The sequence below is a fragment of the Lepidochelys kempii genome, chromosome 8, assembly GCF_965140285.1.
Source record: "Lepidochelys kempii isolate rLepKem1 chromosome 8, rLepKem1.hap1, whole genome shotgun sequence".
Classification (NCBI taxonomy): Eukaryota; Metazoa; Chordata; order Testudines; family Cheloniidae; genus Lepidochelys; species Lepidochelys kempii.
This window is the reverse complement of record NC_136387.1, coordinates 30,938,958-30,959,481: the sequence shown is the minus strand read 5'-3', so window position 1 is coordinate 30,959,481 and position 20,524 is coordinate 30,938,958. Positions and strand designations below refer to the sequence as shown.

The 20,524-nt window shown below is 41.3% G+C and overlaps 1 protein-coding gene across 1 annotated transcript in view; it reads right to left on the bottom strand.

Moving 5' to 3' along the window:
* The window catches only part of DOCK2 (dedicator of cytokinesis 2), a 501,344-nt gene that overhangs the window by 380,290 nt on the left and 100,530 nt on the right, over positions 1–20,524 (bottom strand). The window contains exon 23 of the mRNA XM_073355961.2: positions 1,684–1,792. Coding sequence (XP_073212062.1) covers positions 1,684–1,792 — 109 coding nt within the window. The remainder of the gene's footprint in view (positions 1–1,683; positions 1,793–20,524) is intronic.

The following is a 20,524-nucleotide window of genomic DNA, read 5'->3' as shown; positions in this document are numbered from 1 at the left end:
CCGAGGGCCGCCCCACACCTCTTGGGCTGATGGCCATGTCCTCCAAGAGTATGGTTGCTCCCTGCCAGCCAGGCTCCACTCTGGCCACAGAAGGCATCAGATGACTCAAGGGAGCCCAGCTAGGCTAGGGCTGGGTGCAGTGGTGGATGAGGGGGAGGAAAAGCCTTGGACCCCATCAGGAGTTGCACTGTGGGGGGAGGGAGGAGAAGCCCCGGCAGGAGCCGCACTGGGGGTGGAGGGCAGGAAGAAGCCCTGGACTCTGGCAGAACATGTGGGGCTGAAGTCTCCGGCTCGGAGCCCCAGCCACCCCTAGTGGCAGAAGCTGGAGGGCTGAAGCCCCAACCCCACTCTGTGTGGAGCTGGCCTGAGCCCCTCTCTTTCCCATCCACCCTGCAGAGCTGGCTCTCATTCTCTGGCTGTGGAGAAATTCAGCCCAAATCTACCCGCATTGGTATCTCCATTTCCCCCATCATCACACAGCCATGAATGGATTTAGCCTAGGAGGCAGGGTCAGCATTAGCCCCATTTGACAGGTGGGATCTAGGGCACACAGAGGTGAAGTGACTTTCCCAAGGCTAAGCAGGGAGCCTGTGGCAGAGCAGAGAATCAAACCCAGAACACCTAAGCCCGAGGCCTGTGCATTAACCACTAGGCAACCTTCCCACTCAAGGAGGGGGAACCTCCTCTGCCACTTTGAGTGGGTGGGTGGGAGCAGGCACTAGACAGAGCCACCAGGAGATGGAGAATAGAGAGAGATGGAAAAAGGGACATGAGTGGGAAACAAGAAGGGGGAAAAACATCAGGAAAGGGAGCAAGGACTTAGAGAATAAACAAGAGAAAGGGAAAGGGGCAGGGAGAGGAGAAAGGGACAGGGAAAGGGGAACGACTCTACACTGCTTGTCCCTCTCATTGACCTTCTCCCCACAGCCATCAGTGGCCTCAGCTCCCAAACAGGCCCTAAGCAGGTGTGAAGCCCAGAGCAAACATAATGTCTTTAAACTTGGATGTTAGTGAAGACAGCTTGTAGCTGAGTGTAACAATTTTAATATACTGTAATTCATGAAAATGTAATGATATATTTCATTACTATTTTAATAATGATTACATTGTTAAGACGCCAATGATATAGACACATTCGATAACAGAATAAGAAAGAAGTGTGTAAATATGCTGAAAATTGCCAGTTTTGGGGGGAGGCTGAGCCCCCCACACACACACACACCTCACCTTCAAGGTGGGGGGGGGGAGAAAGGAGTGAGCAGTGGGCAGGAGATGCTCAGGGGAGTAGACCTAAGGGGAGCGGGCAGAGCAGGGGCAGGAAGAGGTGGAGTGGGGCAGAGTGGGGGCGGGGCCTTGGGGAAGGGGGGTGGAACCAGGATGGGGCACCCACCAGCAAAACCAAAAGAGTCAGCACCTATGGGCCTACCTCCTATAGGCTCCTTAGAAAATTGCAGCATCTGGGTTTTAGCTATTTAACCAGCTACCTTTTTAAAAGGTGTACAAACCATGCATCTTCCTCTAAACTTGTCAACCTTGGGCTTCAAAGTAATTAAACAAACTGTCCATCTATGCTCTGCCAGTTAAGGAATAGATATGTAATGGGTAAAGAATAAATAATCTAAATGTATCACCACTACTACACTGTCAATAAATAAAACATATTGTTGTTTCTGAAGTACCAACCTGCAACAAAATGGTAGTTTTATACTGGCTTTTCATAAGGTTGTTGATGGATTCAAAGAGTCTCCTCATAGATTCCTCAAATTCTGTCTGTTCTTTTCCTTCATATAACCTGTATAAAGATAAATCCATGTTATAGCTTTAGCAGCAGAAACTGCCATACCCATAACTGTTCCCAGTCCAATGTTAATTGAAAATTAAAATACATAATTTGGTACCTTATAAGACCCAACTATACCACCAAATAGAAATGTAATCAAACAGTGCCCACTAATCAGAATTCAAGACCATTATGTTAGCCATTGTCATACATTTTGAAGACCACAACTTGCTAGAAAATGTGTGTGAAAGTGTAGTGTGCTTTTCTTTTGAAGTTGTTTTTCCAGGCTAAGTTTCTCTCTGACCAAACAGCATGACAGCTTCATTCCACAAAGGCCTCAGTACAGCCTGTTTGGTAGTAATAACCAAAGATGTGAGTTTTAAATTGTCCAAATGCCCAGATATTTCCCCAGAGCTAATTATATTTATTCAGACTTCTTACAGATGCAATCTTGAATCCATTTTGATGATCAATAAATACTAATTTTGGCATGGGCTGAAAATTCTGCCCAAAATGTTCTTTCCCATGCATAATGATGCTTCTGTTTTCAGCTCCACTCAAACCCAGCGAACATGATGATGTACAAAATCATTTAAAAAAGACAACTGAACTCTTTGAGCCTCCACAAATGGTCAAGCAGGTTTTTCAATCTATTTCTGACATTTTACCCAGTAAATTGGGACACAGGGCCAAAAATGCGATAGCGATATGTTCTCCTCACACAAGATAGATAGAACACTAGAACACAGATTTAGAACATGGATGTAACATAGTTTGGTCATGTCCATGCTGGCCTACAAGGGCATTTTAGAACCTCTTTTGTCCCAACCAAATCTAAATCATGGGGATTAAACATGACTGAAAGGCCTGTCTAGAAGGTACTGTAGTTTCAGCTAAATTTCTAATAAAACCAGTAAATCCAATCTTCACAGTAACCCAACTCGCTATCTAAAAAAACCGAACTAGCAGTAGTATTGGGACAATACAGCAACCACTAGGTAAAGCGGCATACGACTGTTTTCAGTCACTCATAACTACCATCCAAAAAAATTCAACTGGGGAACTGAAATTTTCCAGGTTTGAGTTCTGTCAAAAACTGGCTTTTTTGTGAAATTTGGTCAAAAGCCAATCAGCAACTATTGTGTATAAAAGCTAAACTTTCTCTTCACAAATAGATTAATTGAAAAACAACAAATTAAGGGATTAAGTCCCTAGCCTAAACAGCACACAGCCTCAAAAAGATAAAACAAGCAAATTTACACAAATAAGATCATCAGGAAATGAAATCAATAGATAGCAGTGCAAGCAGTATCTTTTTTTAAATGAAATTTCTTGAGAGGTATTTGGTCACTTAAATTTCATGGAAGAAACATGAGTATAAAAAAAATCTAGCCAATACCCCTTCCGTAAAAACAGCTGTGTGCTGAATAGCTTACTTTCCCTTACATTTATAAGAAGATAATCAGGATTTAGCTGCTGCCCATCATCAGTGGAAGAAATCATGTTTCACTAGTGCCGATGCCATTCAAATCAACAACCCAACTCCCACTAACTTTCATATCCATAGAAATCTTCCATTTTTAAATAATGTTTAATCAGATTATGCTGTAATAAATCTAAATATATTTGTTCAACTATGTCATAAGACAACATGCATATGAAGTGTACTTCCACTTTTCACAAATCCATGTTCTAGTGACAACAATTATATTAAATCTCATGTCTAGGGAAACTGGATTGGAACCATGTTACTCTGATCCAAACCCACAGACTTCTATTACTTTTTCTACAAGAATTCTCACATAGTTGACAGTAGTTCTGGGTCACTTACTCTGTGGGCTAGCAAGTAGAAGACAACAGCTCATCTAGAACTGGATAAACATTTTATAATAAAACTTTTCTTCAGCAAAAAAAATAATAAAAATAAAAAAATACAGTGACACCAAAACATTTCACGTCTTGTTAATGTCACCAAGTTTTCAGTAAAAAACAATTTGAAAAAAATCAAAATGTTTCATTTTGATATTTTCAAAAGTTTCTATTTTTGATTCAAAATGGACTGTTTTGAAGTTTTTTTTATTTTTAAAAAAATAAAAAATTTTCATCTAAATGAAACATTTAGTTTAATGGCTAACAGACCATTTCATTGGACAAGTTATTTTTTACCTTTTTGATCAACCAAAAATCTAATAATTCAGTTTAGCCCAAAAGGATGTTCATTATTATTTTGCTTTTAAGAATCTGTTATTCATTCAGCTCTAATCCCATCTCCACAACGGTTTATTCTTCTGGACTAGACTACTGCCCATTCAGCCCTAATGCACTAATTTGGCCGTATGTATGAGGTCTTATGAGGTAGTTATTGAAGTATCTATATGCCATACATTGAGAAAAATTGCGGGATAGTTAGGCCAGGATTTTCAAGGACATAAAGAAACTAGGCACCCAACCCCCAATGAATTTCTTTGAGTTTTAGGTGTTTAACCATTAGAGTTCTTTAAAAATGCTAGCCTACATGACTTTCCTTCAGACACAGTGGAGTCAATCAGGAAATCCAGACAACATTACCAAAGCTGTGTGTATATGAACAAGTCCCAAAACATAATTGAGGTTGCTACTGGCAGTCTTGAAGTGCCTCATGATTTAAAGCATTACATCTTTAGGAAGGTGAAATAATCAACAGATCATAATTGTGACGCTTTTATTTTTGCAGTTAACATTCTGCTATCCATGCAAATAATGATGTTGCTTACATGTATTATATTAAAAGCACTGGTAGTAAAACAGCACACAGTTTTAATAGCCCCCATATGGTTTATTTAATAACATACTGCAGCCTTTTATGTCTGAGCAAAAAATATTTAAAATTAAAGTATAGAGTTCAGGATCGAAAGAGATTTCTGCTAAGCTATCTGCAGGAAATCTAATGGAAAGAAGTTCAGTCTTACAACAATTCACACTGGTAGCAAAAATGGATTCTTCAAGGTAACAAATATTTGCAATAATCACAGCATGGGCAGCATAGCCATATCAACAGAGACTGAGCAGCAATATGAACATCTATGTCCAGACAATTAATTGCTAGGAAAGTCTGCAGCAACTTCCACTTATGTTCATCTAAGTGTTAGCCATATTGTATAGCAAAGGGGGAGACTTTGCTAGAAAACAAGAGAATAGTTTGATTTAGTTATTGGCACCAGACTAGTTTAACCCATTTGTTTCTGGAAACAAGCTTCTCTCTATGCAGCTGTCTTCATTGAACAACATTCAATGAAATCACAAGAATGACCAATAAGCTAAGCTAGACCACTTAACAGCTGCTGTTTTTTAGGCTGTTCAGACCATTTTTATTTGTGCATTCAAGATAGTTTATTCTACCTTGTTCTCTCTTTAACCCAGGAGGTTTGACCATCACCCCCATGATTTGCCCTAATGCAGTCATCCTGGCAATAATGAGCCAAGGTTAAGTCTCAAATTTCAATCACTGTAAAATTATCTATAATGCTACTAAATAAACTGCCCATCAGCTAGCTTTCTGAATAGCCCTGTATTCAGAGAGGTCACTAAGCCAGTTAAGCTCTCTCAAGGCACTTTACAAATATACGTGAAGTAAGGTTCAGAGCACAATTGATTAAAAAAGCAAATGCAGGAAATGCGATTAAAATCTTAATATTTACCATCCAAAGGAGACATTATCACAGCCAGGGCTGGCTCTAGGTTTTTTGCCGCCCCAAGCAAAAAATTTGCCGCCCAAGCTCCGAGAGTACAACTGTCCAAGCAAAAAAAAACCCAGAAAGAATGGCTGGAATTGTGCCACCCCAAGCACGTGCTTGCTTTGCTGGTGCCTAGAGCCGGTCCTAATCACAGCCCTTCCAGGATTCCCTATTTTAATTACACAGAATCCAAAAATATTGTGCTTCTCTTTCAGTTTCAATCATTCATCTGCAAATGGAACATAAGCTTGGCAAATGTAGACACCTACATAACATCCACCCCATGTATTACTAACTCTAGATACAAGAATGGCCTGGGAACCTTTCTGAAAACTTTTTTTTTTAATGACAGGAGTACTAAATAGACCACTGCTCTAGCTACGGATCAAAACATTTGACTACACCAATGCTGGATTCTTAGAGTGAAGGTAAAATGGGCACATCATAAAGTCAACGCAGTTTGCTGTGACTGGCAGCCATGTTCTAGGATTAGAGCTTGAATAGCAGAGTAGAACTGGAGGTGCATGAATTGGAGAAATTATTTAAGGAACTTAAAATGATGCCTGCCTCTCCTATATTTAGATAAAGCCATAATTACGAATATTTTTAAACTAAATTGACTGAATTTATTTCAACTCTTGGAAGTTGTTCTTTTCCTTTGTGGGCTAGATTGCAAGAGTACACCATGGCCCATGGTTAACTAGATGAGGGGAAAAAAAGGGATGAGCCTAATGGAGGAAGAACAGATTTACGGCCATGTGCCTTCTTAAAACAACTTGGCGAAAACCTAATTGTGACTAGTAAATGTGAGCCATAAATAAAGCAGAAAAACCTTTGAAGGGGGAGAAATAGTACTTAAAGACAAGATAAAGCTAAGAGAGATGTTTTGGCATCACAATCCTCAGACGATAAATTGGGAGTCTGAGTGCCAGATTCTCCACTGAGACTGGATCCATTTGCATTGGACAATTGTCAAGATTTTTTTCACACTAAATTGAAACATTATAACCTGCCCTCCTGCCCTCACCCCACTGGCTCCCAGATCTGCTATGCAAAAGGCAAAAAACACCCCATCCTGCTTTGCCAATCTGGCTGTGAGGGGAAAATTCCTTCCCAGCCCTCAAAGAGAAGGGCTGAGTAGCATAATGCACACAGTGGGGCATGAGAAAACCGGTCGTTTTGCAAATTTCCAGGGTGGGTAGATGCTGCCAACCCAATCCAAGTAAGAGGGATTTTCTGGAACAACATAGGGTATAAATACCCCACTACCACAACCCTTCCAGCCAGCAGGAAGGGCAGTTCCCTCCCCCTGACCTGCTTCCCGTTCTTCTCCCCTAACCTGCTCTATCCCTGTAAAGAACATAAGAATGGCCAAAAGAGTCAGACCAAAGGTCCGTCTAGCCCAGTATCCTGTCTTCTGACAGCGGCAATGCCAGGTGCCCCAGAAGGAATGTACAGAACAGATAATCATCAAGTGATCCTTTTCCTGTCGCTCATTCCCAGCTTCTAGCAAAACTTCCCTCCTTCCCCTCTATGACCCTTTGAGGAGGGAGTCCGGTCACCTTTAAAGGTGGACGGAACCTTTTCCTCCAGAAAGCTAAACAAAGACTCAGCCCATAGATGCTGTGGTGAGCATAAGCTAGTAAAATCAATGAAAATCAATAAAAATCAAACTCATACCTGATATAATTCCATTAGCTGAGATATTTCAAGGAGCTTAAGGAAGTTAAGTAGCCATTCCCATTAAATTTTCAAAATCAACCATTCAAAAATCCTACCCATTGACTTAAAGTATAGTTACCCCAGCAAATTTTGGTCCAAGCATCGCATATTCACTGCTTAGGTGCCAAAGCTTAGTGTGACCATAAGAGTCCCTCGGTACCCAATGGCAGAGGGCCCTCTATACTGTAACTCATATCAGGCCTGACACAGAGAAAGACACATACCCTGGCCATGACATTCGGGCTATGGAGAAGAGAAGCAGACATCCCATATGAGCTTGAGACTGAGTGAATTAATAGCTTTCAAAATGAGTCACAAAGACTTTCAAGATGGACAATTTTCAATCTTTCTTCCTCCTATACCGTATTTTACATCGAAGAGCACAGCCTCAGCTAGCTATACTTTTCCTAATACTTAATACACTGTGTTTAATATTCAAGTTCACCTTTCTTACATTATTGCCCCTTGAGACACACACGTCACCCACCTGTCAAATTTCAGGTGCCTCTTTCAAAGCATGGGGGAACAAGAATTTCTCAAAAAGATCAACAGAATTTGACATGGCTAAAATGTATTTTGTTATTGGAAATGGCTGAACCATTTTGGCTGAAATTTTCCTCAAAAAAGTTCAGCCCGAGGCAGATATCTGGCATGGACAATTTCAGCCCAAATGGTTAGTTTGCCAAAGTTATAAGCAACCGAAAACAAATTCTTATAAGAGAAAGTGTCAGGTATCTTTAACAGTGGGTGTTGCCAGCTCCTAGACTGCTTATAAAAAAAAAAGAGAAAGTAGATCATGAGAGGGGAAGAAAAAGAAGTAGGGGAAACAAAATGACATTACGTCAATCTCAGGCCGACTGGTTAGGTATGCTGATCTCAGATCAGATGTGGAACAATGTTCTGAAAGTCTAAATTTTGGCATTTTCCCTGATTTGTGTCATCTACTAATAGTGAAATTCTGCATTTAAGTTGCCTTTGATAATACATCAGATAGATTTGTTTTGCCAGTGACTCAGGAGAATCTCTCTGGCAGAAATCAAAATTATCAGCTGTTTATCTGAACACAGGCCCGCTCAGAGAAAGGTCTTCTCTGAAGCAGAAAATGGTTTGCAAAACCTGACACTTTCAGAAAGACTTTCCACCCCACCCCATCTGCCCATGACAACACATGGAAGTTTGGAATTAATTTCTGTCTCTGCTTTGTCCAACAAATCAGATGCATGTGTTAGTAATGAAGAGGTATGATATGATTACTGCTAGTAAAGTTAAGATGGAAACTAGTCTAGTAGTAAAAAGAAAAGGAAGACTTGTGGCACCTTAGAGACTAACAATTTTATTTGAGCATAAGCTTTCGTGGGCTACAGCTCACTTCATTGGATGCATTCAGTGGAAAATACAGTGGGGAGATTTATATACACAGAGAACATGAAACAATGGTTGTTACCATACACACTGTTACGAGAGTGATCAGGTAAGGTGAGCTATTACCTACAGGAGAGCGGGGGGGGCTCTATGATGGTGTCCCCTGAATAGATATGTGGGCACAGTTGGCAACGGGCTTTGTTGCAAGGATAGGTTCCTGGGTTAGTGGTGCTCTTGTGTGGTTGCTGATGAGTATTTGCTTCAGGTTGGGGGACTGTCCATAGGCAAGGACTGGCCTGTCTCCCAAGATCTGCGAGAGTGATGAGTCGTCCTTCAGGATAGGTTGTAGATCTTTGATGATGCGTTGGAGAGGTTTTAGTTGGGGGCTGAAAGTGATGGTTAGTGGCGTTCCGTTATTTTCTTTGTTAGGCCTGTCCTGTAGTAGGTGACTTCTGGGTACTCTTCTGGGTCTGTCAATCTGTTTCTTCACTTCAGCAGGTGGGTATTGTAGTTGTAAGAATGCTTGATAGAGATCTTGTAGGTGTTTGTCTCTGTCTGAGGGGTTGGAACAAATGCGGTTGTATCGAAGAGCTTGGCTGTAGACAATGGATCTTGTGGTGTGGTCAGGGTGAAAGCTGGAGGCATGTAGGTAGGTATAGCAGTCAGTAGGTTTCTGGTATAGAGTGGTGTGTGTGTGACCATCGCTTATTGGCACCGTAGTGTCCGGGAAGCGGATCTCTGGTGTGGACTGGTCCAGGCTGAGATTGATGGTAGGACGGAAATTGTTGAAATCATGGTGGAATTCCTCAAGGGCTTTTTTTCCCATGGGTCCAGATGATGAAGATGTCATCAATGTAGCGCAAGCAGAGTAGGGGCATTAGGGGACGAGAGCTGAGGAAGCGTTGTTCTAAGTCAGACATAAAAATGTTGGCATACTGTGGGGCCATGCGGGTACCCATAGCAGTGCTGCTGATTTGAAGGTATACATTGTCCCCAAAGGTGAAATAGTTATGGGTGAGAACAAAATCACAAAGTTCAGCCACCAGGTTTGCCATGATATTATCGGGTATACTTTTCCTGACAGCTTGTAGTCCATCTTTGTGTGGAATGTTGGTGTAGAGGGCTTCTACATCCATAGTGGCTAGGATGGTGTTTTCAGGAAGATCACCAATGGATTGTAGTTTCCTCAGGAAGTCAGTGGTGTCTTGAAGATAGCTAGGAGTGCTGGTAGCGTAGGGCCTGAGGAGGGAGTCTACATAGCCAGACAATCCTGCTGTCAGGGTGCCAATGCGTGGGATGATGGGGCACCCAGAATTTCCAGGTTTATGGATCTTGGGTAGCAGATAGAATCTGTACATGGAAGTCAGATGCTAAATGATCCTTAATTATAAAAATTTCCTAACACTTTGTTAAATTACTAAACTTTTTTTTTGCCTTTTGGAAATATTACTGAGAACCTGTTGTCTTAAATTTGGCAGTTGCTTATGTTCACATTTGGCACTGAGTTTTTCTGTGAAAAGTAGTTTGATTTAAGGTTGAACGGTGATGGAATTTTTGATCAGAAACCAGCACCCGTGAAAGTGAGTGCTTTCATGTCGCATATGATTTATGTTCATAGAGAACTTAAAACTTCACTGAACCAAATATGTTATAACAAATATAAAATGTAACTGTTTTGATGCCTAAACTGAAGTCTGAGGTCATGTCCAGCATGCCAATGGTGATGTTACACTGCAGGCTGACAGCTGTCAAATACTAAACATATGTTTACACTTACCAGGGATCAACACTGCAGCAATCGATGCACCAGGGGTCAATTTAGCGAGTCTAGTGAAGACCCGCTAAATTGACTGCAGTTCGCTCTCCCGTCGACTCCGGTACTCCACCAGAACAAGAAGCATAAGGTAAGTCAACAGGAGAGTGTCTCCCATCGACCCAGTGTGGTGTAGACACTGCAGTAAGACAATCTAAGCTACACTGACTCCAGCTACATTATTCATGTAGCTGGAGTTGAGTAACTTAGGTCCACTTACCCCTGTATTGTAGATAAAGCCTAAGTAAGGGGCACCAGTTAGACAGACACACTCAGAACTGGTTGCTGGAGCCCTAAGCATAAGTAATAGTAGGAACCAAAGTTTGTGAACCAGAGTAGACCTGGCTTTGGCAGAATAGCTAACCAAGTAAGCATGTTCCTGACTGGAGAGGACAGTACCAAAACACACAGATCTGTCAAGTCACTAACTATGTAAATACATTGTTGAGAGATGGTACAAGAGCACATCAACCCCTCATAAAATAAGGATGGGATAATGGATGAGGATGTTTTGTTCTAACCAGCAGGCACAAGGATGAGGATGGTCACTAACAACATCTGGAGTGTAATACATAACATGTTTGTATCAATGTGTAGAAGGAGAATTCTATGAGGGGCATCTTTGCACTCGCAGAGGGGAAAACGTACTGGTGTACGAGTGAGCTGATACCATTGTTGTAGGCATACATATGTTAGTGTACCAATAACCACTAAGCCAGGGTGCTAGTACTGTGCTTGTCAACAATAAACCTGGCGGAGTGCCTTACCTCTGAACTGAGCCTATGGTCTTTACGTATAACTTCAAGGTCTGCTGAATAGGTAAACTGCATTTGCTGCTAATAAAGCTGACATCGGACCTCCAAGAACAGTAACCCTGGTGGCAGTAACAATTTAGCAGCCTTAACACCTCTCTGTAGCACTAACACCAGGTGGCAGGGGGATTACGAGAGGGATACAGGGAAACTGGGAATTGGCATGTGGGAAAGAGACTAGGAATTGGGGGCAGTAAGGGTGGAGGAAGGCGTGAAGATAGGTCAGATCAGGAGCCAAAGCAAGAGGGGACAGGGAGCAGGCAGATTCTGTGCCCACAAACTCATACTCTCCCCCCGCCCTCCATCCCCAGGAGCTGGAATAGAACCCAAGATACCAGAGTCCCACCATTCCCCTATTGTGAGCAAATATTGTGAAACCCAGTGGCAAGGAGTCCCATCCCCCTCTGGTGCTGATCTATGATTGCTATTAGCTCTAACGGCAGAGGTTTGCGCAGACTACCTTAATTCTGGCATTTTCTGACTTTTTGAATGCTTGACTTTGCAGCTTAAATATTCTTAACTTTGAGTGTATAATTGAAAATATTTTATTATAACTATATGTCTGTTACCTAGCCCAACACATCACATCCCCAAATTTTAGGTATTTATATTTTCTACCAAAAAAAAAACAACAAAAAAACCCTGTACAACGCAAATTATCCAGATTCTCGGTCAATATCCAAAGCCATCAATAACTGATGGTTCAGGTAGGATGCAGCCCTCCATACCTCAAAGCATGTTCTGTTTTTACAAAGGAGAATGGCAGAGCTGTGGAAAGGCAAGCTTGGAAGCGTGAAAGGAATTAACCAATCTAGTTGAAATGCTCCAGCACTGAGCCTCTGCATTTAATAGCTTTAGCTAAGTGAGTTTACCTGCACTGCTCCAAACCCCTCTCACTTGCATTGGATACTCCCAAATGTAATTCCTAACCATGTCCCCCAGCTTCCTACTCTCCCTATTATCCAAACATCTCTCTTCTCAAAACACCCATGTCCAGCATTAGCTGAGATATTAAACTCCTTCAGATAACAGAGTTAAGGATAATGGAAGTTTCTCATGAGGAGGAATACATATGTATTGCAATATATATACACATACACACTAGTATTTTAATCTTTGTTCTTTACTGGGAAATCCCAATGGGAAAAAAAAAAGTCTGTACCAACTGAGAAATCAATATAAAGGACAGCAAACCAGTTTCCATCCCTGCACTAATGCTAGTTTTTAAAAGATAATTTGGTGCTGAAGTAGTACTAGTAAATGATGCACTCAACCAGACCAAAATCTTGGGTTTGTCACATCTGAAAAATTAATGCAGATCTGAATGCAAGACTGAGCACTGATGGCTATTGAAGATCTTGTGAAATTCTCTGTAGAAATAAAGGATATTAAACCTGATATTGCTGCTAGATTCACACTCACTCAATTGCAGTCTAACAAACATTTTTCAGTTTCAGGTGGCTACCAGTGAATGTTTTCAGTTTTTATAACAAATTAATGTGAAGAGCACATCTGCTCCCCTCTTTTCCCCCAGGGGCTGTAATTCAGCGACAGGTGAAGTGATCCATATACATCCATCCCTCACCTACTCCACAGGCTTCTTGCAACGTTTAGTTTTTGGAAAATATTTTAAGATTCCCAGGTGCTAGACATAAAAATTATTGCAGTTACTATTCAACAGTTAAGCAAAATGGTTCAAGTCATTTTATGAAGGGTGAATAAAATACTGTGACTTTAAGTAGAGTGAGGCTGTGGAATTTCCCTGCACCAGAACTGATGCTGGCAGCAAAGAAAGAAGCCAAGGTAGACAGCTAGAAAGTAGCACAAGACAGACTGTACAGACTATGTGAAGTTCTATACTGCACTGTGTGGAGAGATCCAGGGCAGCCAGCTATTTCAGGCCCCACAAAAATAAACCAAAGTTTTTGTTTGCTTTATGTGGAGGAGTTCTTTATTTAATCTCTACTGAACTACGAAGTGACTGTCACAGACACCTGAATTAGGGACATGAGCTGAAAAATGAGAGTAGGAGAATGTTACTTATATATCCAAGGAAACAACAAGGAGTCTGGTAGCACCTTAAAGACTAACATTTATTTGGGCACAAGCTTTCGTGGGTAAAAACCACTTCTTCACCAGACTCCTTGGTGTTTTCGTGGATACAGACTAACAAGGCTACCCCCTGATAATATAATATCTCAAACAAACCTAACAGTAGGTTGAAAACTTCCATACAATTTCTGCATGTAAGATCACAGTTTACTTTGTAGTCTGATAGGAGGAAATATTTAGGTGTACAGGTGCTGAACCTCTGAAAACTGAAATATAACAAGTGAGTAGACCTTCCAAGCCCTGGAATATAGAGGGATGATCAAATCTCAAACAGATAGGAAAAGTGCACTCATTGAAAGTCAAACTACAGAAAATGGAATTAGAAATTATGATAGCTATTTCTGCGATGAGTTATCAAGCAGTAATCATGACTGAAGAGAAAACCAAAAGTATCTTTAATGGAAAAGTATCATATTTGAGGCCAATAGCTCTCTGCTTAACCCAGAATGCCAATAAATTTGTCAGTAAGTCTACTCAAAGTCAAGGCGTTACTTCCCAAAGACCTGACATTTAGAGGTATATTTGCAGCCAAGCCCAGTCTGACTTTTATGGATGCAATTTGTGCCTAAGAACACGCCACCACAACTTTTTCAACGAAAGAACAGGTACTATCAACTCCTCAGATTTATGACTACAATTCAGTTGTGGGCTTTCAAGGCATTTAACAAACTGGGATCTACCTTTTTGAAAGCATGAACCCTTAGGAAGGGGATAGCTATTAGGACAATCTGCTCATATGTTTCAGTAATTATTCTATTTCCTGTATGTTACCCAAGAAAGGAAAAACCAAAAGAAAAGGAATGTAGTTGTGAAACAGGCTCATGAATACACTGAAGATAAGAGTTCTACAGTAGAATCTGAAAACAAAGCTATTCGGTGGTGTGTGCATAAAAGATGACAGTACACAAAATATGAAGAAGAGACATCGAAAACATTCCACGTACTTTTTAAAAATATCCAAGTTTAGATAATATATGAATATAAATTAGGTGACAAGAAACAGGCAAAAAACTCAAGTGGAACCCTAATTTATCTATTATAATACATCTGATTCTAACATTTACTCCCTCCAGGAAAAACGATTTATGCAATTTTACCAAGATGATCAAATTGCATAATTCTGCACTTAATTAAGTCTTCCTGTTACTGTGATGATCATTTCATACTCTTTAGATTTAACTGACTACTGAGTGTCTGAAGTCTGCACTCAGTGAATGAAAGAGGGCCAGCAGAATCACAAGTGCATCAGAATCTGCTTCCCAGTGGTGAAAGTCTAGTCTCTGAAGAGGAGCAAGACAGAATCAGCCTTTGGAGAAAGGGGGCAGAGGTCTGTGATCATGATCAAGGTACTTTTTCTGTGACAGCAAATTTTGCAGGCACAACATCTCTAAATATGGAGCATCAAGTGGTAACGTTGCTGCAAAAATGTATCACGCTGATTGGGTGGCACAATCCCATCACTCCAGAAAATTATGCTTAAAAAAAAAACAAAAAAAACCCTGATAGTGCCGAAGATCCTAACCTAATTGAATTCACTAAACAGAGCATCCATAAACCCTTGCAATTAAACTTCATAATTAGTCATTCATTTTACACAATAGTTTCTGAATTCCTTGAAGAAAGCCAAGCTCTAAAAATGCCCAAGTTGCGGAGATCATTTTTAAATCTCAAATATCAGAGACTGGAGTTATTATTGACCTTTCAAGGACAAAGAACATCTTAACACAGAACAAAGACTTTCCCTCTTCTCTAGCATCACTCCAGTAATACAGGCAAAGTGGCAAAAATTGCTCTGATTGCACAGAGATTGTAGAATTCAGGACCAAGACTCTGGTATTGTATCTGACAAAATGCTAGGAACAATTTGGTAGAAGACGGTAAGATGCCAAATGTGCTTTAAAAAAAGATGCCTTCACAAGGGTTTCAACTAAACCACACAGCCAGAAATTGTACTCCAATAGCATGGATTCAGAGGAGGGTTGGCTGGATGAATGATTAAGAGACAAGACCCTGGTGCTGAGCCTAATGGATAATACTGTTAATATGATAGCTGTACTAATATTTCTGTATATAACTGTTATTTCAGCTCCCAAGACCTGGCTTCCTCAATGGGCTCACATTTCTTTAGTTTGGCTTTAAGTTTAGGCTTCAAAACATGGTAATACTCTACCAAAAATATAAGGCAAGCACAGGCTTCCTGGAACTTTGCTCAGATTTGCCAAAGTATTTGCAAACTTTGTACAGTACGACCTTCATTTCTTCTTGATTCAGGTTTCAACAGGAAAATTTTGCAAAGCCCTAGCAATTAGATCTACATAAACCTGAAGTCTCCAACTAATGACAGCAACTTGGTACCAACTTGACCAACATTCAAATGCCCTCCCTATTAAGTGGAGTTACAGGTCACACAGAGCAGTTCCTGCTCTGGGTGCAGGAGAAGTAGTAAGATGTTCATGTTGGGTCTTGCTTGTCCTTAGATGAGAACCATGTACAAGTACAAGTAAGGGTGCTGGAATAATTTGTATAGTGGTGGTGCTGAGAGCCATTGAACCAAACTATATTCATTACAATTACCTTCCCTTTCTTCCATTTCTTTACAGCAGCTTTCATTTCCTGTCTAAACCATGTTGGGGGCTTTTTGTTTGTTTTTACCCATTGTAGTCTTCTCTCTCATTTGGGGGGCTCTGGCTTTTTGGGCATCTAGTAAATATTCTTAATTTCCAATTTTTTACATTTTTTTATTCAGATTATTTCTCCCAGCTAATTTATCTCAACTGCTTTTAAAGCACAATACATATTTTTATTTGGAGGTTTGGAGTTCATTCTGCTTGCACACAAATATTATCTAGTCATGATCACTTGCACCTAGCTATCAGTAGTTTTTAGGTCTGTGATTAGTTGAACTTGTAGGTGGAGGTTAGATTCATGTTTACCAGAATGGTTTAGAATAGTGCTAGCAGTACAAACTATTAGCCGCACTCACTGCATTTGCGATATGCAGCAGCTGTCAAAAATCAAGTGGAGGAAAAATAATCTACAAGGAAACCAACCACCACCACAGAAGTCAAAAAACAGAATGTTCTAGTGAAATAAATATTACATCTCAGATGTGCTGCCCTTTTCTGTCAGAAGACACAGAACCCGGGCTTATATACTGACAATGTCATATGCTTTTCAATATTAAACTAAAGGCTTTTGCAAAGCTAGAGACAGGCAAAAAGCTTTTAGATACTTCAAGGGACATCAAAGCTAAGCAAACACTGATTGGCAGAGAAATATGCAAAAATGTTAGTCTAGTTGAGAAGTGTGATAGAAGTGAAGCACTGAAACATAAACTGTTAAAGGCAGCAGCCTTTGAACAGTCAGAGCAGTGTTTGACTGTGAGGTTTAAGCCAACTAAAGGAAAGGGGGTCCCAAAATCTTATAGAAAGAAAAAGCTGAGTGGTTACTAGGATACCTAGTATACCTTGTTTTGTTATTTGGCATTTCCAGTGTCTAAGTTCAAACCACAGGGAAGTCATAATTCAATGTTGAAGCACTACCTAAAGTTTAAATTTTAAAAGATCAAAGAAGAAGGTGATTTGTTAGCAAGGTTGTTGTAGCTGTGCTGGTCCCAAGCTGAGAGAGAGAGAAGGCGGGTGAGGTAATATCTTTTATTGGACCAACTTCTGTTGGTGGAAGAGACAAGCTACAGAAGTTGGTCCAATAAAAGTTATTACCTCACCCACATGGTTAGCAGAGCAAATTTAACAAATCAGATAGAATTGGTTTGTTTTGGATCCTACTCCCCAACCATAGGAAGTACTGGGTCTGAGAGTGAATGGAACAGCCACCAAAAGGTACAAATTAAAAACACCGACATTTGTTTTGTGCCCACACAACAAGGTCAACTAAGGACTCAAGATTTTCAGCACTGGCTGCTATGCAAAAACTCAGTGCTTTAAGCATATCGATATGGATGCCCTTCCTGTAAATTTAGCAAACAGCTGATTGGGTTTTCTGCTAAACCTCTGAGATTTCAATAGGGTGGCACCAATGTAACTGAAATCCAAACTTGGCCCTCTCTCTGTGAGTCGTTTGCCTGCCAAAGGGATAAAGCTCTCCCCCAGGATGACTAAGCAGCCAACTCTAGAAATCATGTTTACACCTTTTTGAAATGTTTACAACATTTTCACTATATATTAACATTTTATTTTGCAATCAAACATCTGTAGTCTCCGAGGAGAGGCAATAAATTATTATAGTGATAAGAATAAATTTGGGGGGGGGGGTAAATAAATTGGTCTCAACTTCAACATCAGCTCAGAAAAAAAATTATTTTAACACGATAAAGTAGATTACTTTACTTAAGGGAGATGTGATCCTTTTAAGCCCAAATAATCATGCTCTTCCTGAAAAGAAACACCTCCCTCACATCCCCAACACACTTCCTTCTCCTTCATGGGTCAGTTTGGCAATTAAACCAGCAGCAGATGACTGGATAATACTAAAGGGTGTTTGTGCAGTTCGCTCTTGTAAAACTGCAGCCTATTAAACAAAAAAAAAAAAAACAATTTATGCTTATTGGCCATATAAGCAAAACTCACTTTGGTGCACAACACATTGTACCATCTTGGGTTAGTGTAAGCGGGGGAATAGTCCCGCTCTCATAGGGAACTTTCCTGGCTTCTGCACTACCCCGGTGAAGTGGGCTAGCGAAAGGATCTGAGTCCTCACTCCCACTTCCTTTACCCAGTGGCCTCCCTGCCCTTGAGGGCTCCCTTTCCACTCTCCTGTCTGGCAGAGTCCTCGTAATCCCAACAAGGCTGGGCCCAGGATTCTTTGGGGGCTCGACCCCCAACCCTGCTGTGGTCACCTAGGACAGGGGCTAGGGTGTCCCCACTCCGGGGTACTCTCTCTGCACTGGGCACTTCTCTGGCCATTACATACAAGTTAAAGCAAACGCAAGTTATTTAATCAACAATTAATTTTAAAAAGAATAAGGAAAAATGGGAAAGGTTAAAGGAAACACATCAACCCGCTCTGTGGCAGGGAACATCACAAACAGTGTCTCTGGAACGTCAGGGCAGTTCACAGTCTGTTCCTTGTAAGTCCCAGGCCGCCTTCTCAGGCCCTGGCTTTGCTGCAGGGATGCTGTGGGTTGGACACTTGCTCTGGTGGTGGCCACATGCTCTCAGGCTCTAAGTTGTAGGACCCTTCTTCCCAGTGTCGCCCACGCCCTGTCGGGGTTACAATCCAAGCCTGCACCGCAGAGCCTCTTGGCTGAGGCATCTCCCTGTGCTGGGCCTGCTGCCCAGGGTCCCCCTCGCTCTTCCCAGCTGCTCACCACACCCAGCTCCGGACTGCTCCAGCCCCAGCTCCACCACTGTCTCAGCACTGCTGCTCTGCCTCCAGCTCCCTGCTTTTCTGGCCCCTCTGGCTGGGCTGCTTTTCTGGCCCCTCTGGCTCCGGTTGCTGCAGCTTTCTTCCCAGGGCAAGTCTGCTCTCTCTGGGCTGTGCCTCTGGCTTTGGGGCTGCAGCTCTGCTCCCAGGACAGGGTCTGCTCTCTCTGGGCTGCTTTTCTGGTCCCTCTGGATCTGGCACAGCTCTGCTCCCCAGCTCAGCTCAGCTCAGGACCCTGCTTTCTCCTTGGCTTGACCCCACTCTGTCTGACCCAGGCAATTCCAGCTCACACCAAGGACGGGACTTCTCCGGCCTCCTGACCCCCTGATTAGCCTGCTCGCCCTGTCATTCAGGCTGACCTGGAGCATTGGCCTCTCCCCATTGTTCCTGGGGACTATCAGTCTCAGGGTCCTGATTTCCCATAGACCCTTCCCCTTTTAGTACTGGGAGCTAGCAACCAAAAACCCCCAGTGAATGTTAGTAAGGGGGCAACAGTCCCCTTACATTAGCATTAATGGCAAAATACTCCGTGTCTTTTTGGGCCAGCACTGGGGATTGAACCAGAAACCTCCAAAGCTTAATGCTGGAGTCTCCACAACCCAAACTAAATACCTATAACTGATAGCTGTAACAGACTTAAATCCTGTGTTGATGAGGCACAGACGCATTCATTAACACTAGAGCTGGGCAAAACAGAAGTTTCAAAATAAAATACTGAAATTCTAATTCAAAGCCATATATTATTATATATCAACAGTTGACTCTTCTAGACTGCCAGGAGTTCAAGGTTGAGGCTTTTGTCACTGGGAAGGTAATTTTACTAGATTTGTGGTAAGTCTCTGAGTGTTCTCTTATATGCATTCCTTTTAAATGTATTTTTATTGTATGATTGCTTGGGGAGATATAAGTGTATCCACAATAAAAACGCTCCTACCACTTCCTCCTCCAACAGCTTTAGGTCAATCTATATTTATCCAGGAAAAATAGATTTCCAAAATATACAACCAACCCCGCTCCACCCACCACACACAAACAACATATGGGAGCAATGTAAGATGGGCTGCGTGGGAGAAAATGTTAATATTTTCTCCATTATTCTTAAAGATTTGGTGTTTCCAGTACAGTTAGCAGGCTAGGCTGTGGAGAGTAACTATCAACTAAATGTACTTGTTTCTGCAGTCAGTTGAATGCTTTAATGCAAGGTCTCACTTCAAGAGGTGACCATGTTTTAGTCTAACATCAGTCATGTTGACTGTTACTGATACATCACTCACTCACTCCTTTCACTGCATGCTAATATATATGACAGTAATGTTACCAGGACCTATTTGAGAGTCTGGAGATGTAACTCATTCATTTTTGCAGGAAAAAATTTTGCTCAATGAAAAACATACCATGCTGTATTCAGCATCATTAAATTCTAACATCTGATCCAGGGAGCAGAACAAGTATCAGCTATGGAGCTGAATGGACCATCTATTTTTCAGTTTGGGGGCTAAACTGAAAAATAAAAACTCAGTTCAGTTCAATAGGAAACTATTTTTACTCCCCTCCCCCCCCATGAAAAAAATGGTTTGTTCCACCTCAAACAAAAGTGCTTCCTCTTCCTGCCACCCCCCCACCACTACCACTTTTTGTTTAGTTTTTTGGTGTAACAAAATGTTTCACTTGACCCAAACAAAAATTATCCCGTTTTTCATTTCAAGTTGTTTTGACTATTTTTCAGCAATTGACCCAAATTTATGAATAGTTTCAGCATAAAAAAAAACGCATTTTTCAGTGAATTTACTATTCAGCAATTTTTTTTTTTGCCCACCTCTATTCAATC